Below are 4,283 nucleotides of genomic sequence, written 5' to 3' on the forward strand. Positions count from 1 at the left end.
CAGCAGGAAATCAACTCTCCCTCCTTACGGGGCAAATGGCAGAGCATCTTTTCTCTTACAGCCTTTCTTTCTACATTATATAGTGATACCTCTGTATTTGTTTTTGGCCTCCAGTGGATTATAAACTCTTTGGGGCAGAATATATGTGAATTTCATTTTTGCAATCTCTACTGCACCTGGCAGAGACTAGAAGCTCCATCCAAATGTGTCGAATGAATGAATGATCCCTACTGGCAGGTAGCTACTGGGTGGGGTTCCTTGGGGTTCTCTTTGCCCAGAGGATTTCCCACTTTTCAGATTCCTCTTAAAGCCCATTCAGTCCTTGGACCTTCTGGTCTGCTGTGTGGACCTGCCTGCCTGCTCCCAGGCAGAAGGTTCCATAACGTAGCTGGTGTCCTTCCCCGAGGAGCCACAGTTGCTGAGCTTGACATGCAGCTGGGGAAACGGAGTGAGGGCTGAGGCCCTGACCACTGGCGCTGAAGGAAGCCTTACCGAGCCCAGCTGCGTGATGGTGTTGATATAGTTCTCATCTTTCTCCACCTTCTTCCGGAAGCGGATCGTCTGCTCCAGTTCCAGGGGGTTCACATCCTTGGGCCAGCCCCCTTCGATGTGATTAACTCCCCGGGTCTCCATTTCAAACCGCTCTGTGTTGGCCTAAACAGAGAGCCACAGGTGAGAAGACGCCTGGCGCGGGTGGAAGCATCCGACCACTTCTGGAAACCAGTGTCCCAGGGCTCCCGGGTCCCTGGGCTCTGAGTGCTCAGGGATGGAGCCGTGCGGTGCCCCTGGCCAAAGCCACTATATTTTTAGGTCCAGCAAGGAACTTTCTGGTCCTCAGGTGGTCACAGGCAGCCACAAAAGTGTCACCCCTGTGGAGTTAGCAGCTTTGCAGATGCTGCCAGTGGCTATGGAAAATCCAATTCTGACCTGATCTCAACCCTAAACGTCCAGAGGAGCCCACCCATCGGCTCTGTGAGATCCCAAAGGAAAATGTGACTAAGCTTTCTCCACCCTACCATTTACGATGTCACAGGAATCGAAACATAAAAACAATTAAGAGTGTGGACTTGCTGTGCCCATCCTCCGTTGTAGGGAGGATGACATAGATGTAGTTTTACCCCTTAAACTTACCTCTTTTCCTCCTTCCCCCATCTTTCCCCCCATCTTTTAAATTGTGGTAAAATACACATGACATAAAATCTACCATTTTGACTAAAATGTACAAGTTAGTAGCATTAAGAACGGTCACCATGTTGCGCAATCATGATCACTAACTATCTAATTCCAGGGCTTTCTCATCACTCCAGATGGAGACTCCATACCCATTGAGCGGTCACTCCCCTTCTCCTTTTCCTTTTTAAGCCAGTTCTCACAAAAGCTAAAAGTTTCAACAGGGTGGAGCTGCTGACAGAGGAGACCCCGATGTGGTGTGGCCTTCATGGCCGCCATCTTGTTTAGGTGGCTACACTGTGAACAAAACCACCCTGGTCCCCATGACAGCAGCTTGCCCTGGGAAAGCAAGAAACTCAGTTTGTTTGAACTGTGAGTTATTGGAGCCATCCACAAAGGGTTTTGGCCAAATCAGTGTGATTTTCACTCCGCTGATCTGGGAACATGACAGTTGTGTTAACCCCTTCAGTCTAATTTTCTCCCAGCAGTTCTTGACATAATCAGGAGATGATCACTTGGTTCAGACAGACCAGGAGAAATCTGGGAGCTTGGACAGCAACATGACCCTCAGTTCCTTTATCTTGGAGGCACCTCTGACCAGCACTTTCTATGGGACCCTTTCCTTTTCCCAAGCTAAGCAGGTCCTGTAGATGTGAATCCCTGGCCCCGTCAGATACCTCTCCCAGATGTACCCAATGCCTAAAACAACTCTAGTAAGAGTCTTAGAGGTGAGGCCAGAGCCCCTGGGAGAGAACATTTTGATTTGCATTCACCCGGCCCAGGGAGTGGTTGGTACTGGGCTTTGTCCTGACCCTGGGCACCGACGTGGGTCTGGGAGCGATTCTGCCCTCGTACTTCCAGCATCCTCACTGGTCCACTCTAACTGGCTTCCAGGGGGATGGAGTCACCCAGTCCCACTTGCCTGCCTTGGCCAGCCACCCTGCCGGACCACACCTCCACTGGCCCGGGCCCTGGGGCAGGGACCCACCTCGTGTTCCGACATGCTAGTAGAGCACTGGATGCCCTTGTCCACGGGGTTCCGCTCCACGAATTGCTCGGCCAGCTCAGGGTTGGGCGGTATGTCGACGTTCAGCTCTGCCTGGCGGTCAGAGAAGTTGCATTGCTTCCCGAACTCGCTACGCTTCTTGACATACACGTACACAACCTCCATGGTACCAGCTGCTGCAGGAACAGAGGGAGGGTGTGTGGTGAGGGGCCCCAGCTGGCTGCTTCCCAGTCCCCACGGACCCTACCACCGGGGGCAGCTCCAGGTTCCCAATCTGGTTGGGGGGAGGGTTCCTAACGGATTTATCCGGATGCTGCATCTGCATTTGAAAAAATAATTTATGGAGTGATGACTACAGGCTAAGCATCATCTTGTTCAGTTCTTACCGTTGCCCTTTGAAGTGGACAATAAAATCACCGTTTTACTTTGGAGGAATCTGATATTTGGAGATACCCAGAATGCCTTGCTCAGGATCACATAGCTCACATGTGGTACAGCTGGTCTACCTGACTCCAAAGCTCTTACTCACCAAATGACACAGTTTCTGCTGAGCTAGTATGCTTATTGAGAGGCAGGAAGAAATACTAATGGCGATTATGTTGAACTAAATTCCCTGCCACACACTGGACCTAATCATACAGCATACAGATTTGAGCCCCAGGCCTCTCTGGAAACCCTCCCATCCAGCCACGTGATTGCCAGAAAGGCTCACCCACTAGGTTACTGGATTCCACCCTCCATCACCCTGTGGGAGCCCCACTGAAACCTCTTCCCTCCACGTCACTCCAACGGGGACAGGGCTGGGAGTCCAGCTGAGAAGGAGAGAGGGTCAGACCCCTTCCCAAGCAGGCAAAATAGTTAGGCCTTTGGGAAACCCTCTGACTTGTGCTACTGGTCATAAAAAGCACAGTGGGAAATTGAAAAGCAGGCTGGGTTGGACCCTGACTTCAAGTTCTGGCCCTGCCACTCACCAGCTGCTTGACCTTGGCTGGGCCACCCAGTCATTCCAAGACTTGACACACTTAGGATGCCGAGAAGGTGAAATGCAAGATCTCGGGCAGCAGCAGAGCCAGGGTTCAAATGCAACGCTAGGAAATGCTTTCTCACTCATGCTAACTGGAAGTCTCAGACAGGCCGTGGGCCCTTCCCACGAATTGCTCTCGACTTGCCCCAAAAGACAAGATTAAGAAAATAAAGAGAGGGCTTCCCTGGTGGTACAATGGTTAGGAGTCCGCCTGCCCATGCAGGGGACACGGGTTCGAGCCCTGGTCCGGGAAGATCCCACATGCCGTGGGGCAATTAAGCTCGTGTGCCACAACTACTGAAGCCCGCGCGCCTAGAGCCCGTGCTCCACGACAAAGAGAAGCCACCGCAATGAGAAACCCGTGCACTGCAACGAACAGTAGCCCCCGCTCGCCGCAACTAGAGAAAGCCCACGTGCAGCAATGAAGACCCAGTGCAGCCAAAAATAAAAAATAATAAAATAAAATAAATAAATTTATTTTTTAGAAAAAGAAAATAAAGAGATAAGCTATAGACTTGGAGAAAATATTTGCAAATCATATATCTGGGGAAGGACTGTGTCCAGAATATCTAAAGACCTACCAGTTCCCAGCTGCTGTGAACAGCACTTACAGGCACTCTCATTGCATGCGCACTACAGCACCCCAAATAGGTATCACAATTCTCATTCTACCGGTAAGGAAAATGATGTTCAGAAAGTACCTGGTCAAAGGTCAAAGTTCTTAAGTCTAAACAGAGCCAGGACCCACACACATTCGGCTCCAAAGCAATGATTCTCAACCCTGGCTACCCACTTAGAAACACCTGGAGGGCTTTGTAAAAATCACAATGCTTCGGTTGAACTGCAGATTAACTAAATCATAATCTCTCAGCAGTGTTTTTACAAATGCCCCACGTAACTCCAGCATGCAGCCAAGGGTGAGAACCACCGATTTAAAGTGAGGGTTCTTACCGCAGTGAGAAGCCCGTGCACCACGCAAGAGTAGCCCCCGCTCGCCGCAAGTAGAGAAAGCCCGCGCGCAGCAGCAAAGACCCAACGCAGCCAAAAATAAACAAATAAATTAATTAAAAAAATAAAGTGAGG

At 50.5% G+C, this 4,283-nt stretch overlaps 1 protein-coding gene across 1 annotated transcript in view; it reads right to left on the reverse strand.

Moving 5' to 3' along the window:
• Positions 1 to 2,343, reverse strand: part of DNAI2 (dynein axonemal intermediate chain 2) — a 19,846-nt gene extending 17,503 nt beyond the window's left edge. The window contains exons 1-2 of the mRNA XM_007454416.1: positions 2,159 to 2,343; positions 493 to 654 (exon numbers count right to left, since the gene is read on the reverse strand). Coding sequence (XP_007454478.1) covers positions 493 to 654; positions 2,159 to 2,341 — 345 coding nt within the window. The 5' untranslated portion in view covers positions 2,342 to 2,343. The remainder of the gene's footprint in view (positions 1 to 492; positions 655 to 2,158) is intronic.
• Positions 2,344 to 4,283: the final 1,940 nt, after the last annotated feature.

This window comes from Lipotes vexillifer, unplaced genomic scaffold, assembly GCF_000442215.2.
Source record: "Lipotes vexillifer unplaced genomic scaffold, Lipotes_vexillifer_v1.1 scaffold518, whole genome shotgun sequence".
Taxonomy (NCBI): domain Eukaryota; kingdom Metazoa; phylum Chordata; class Mammalia; order Artiodactyla; family Lipotidae; genus Lipotes; species Lipotes vexillifer.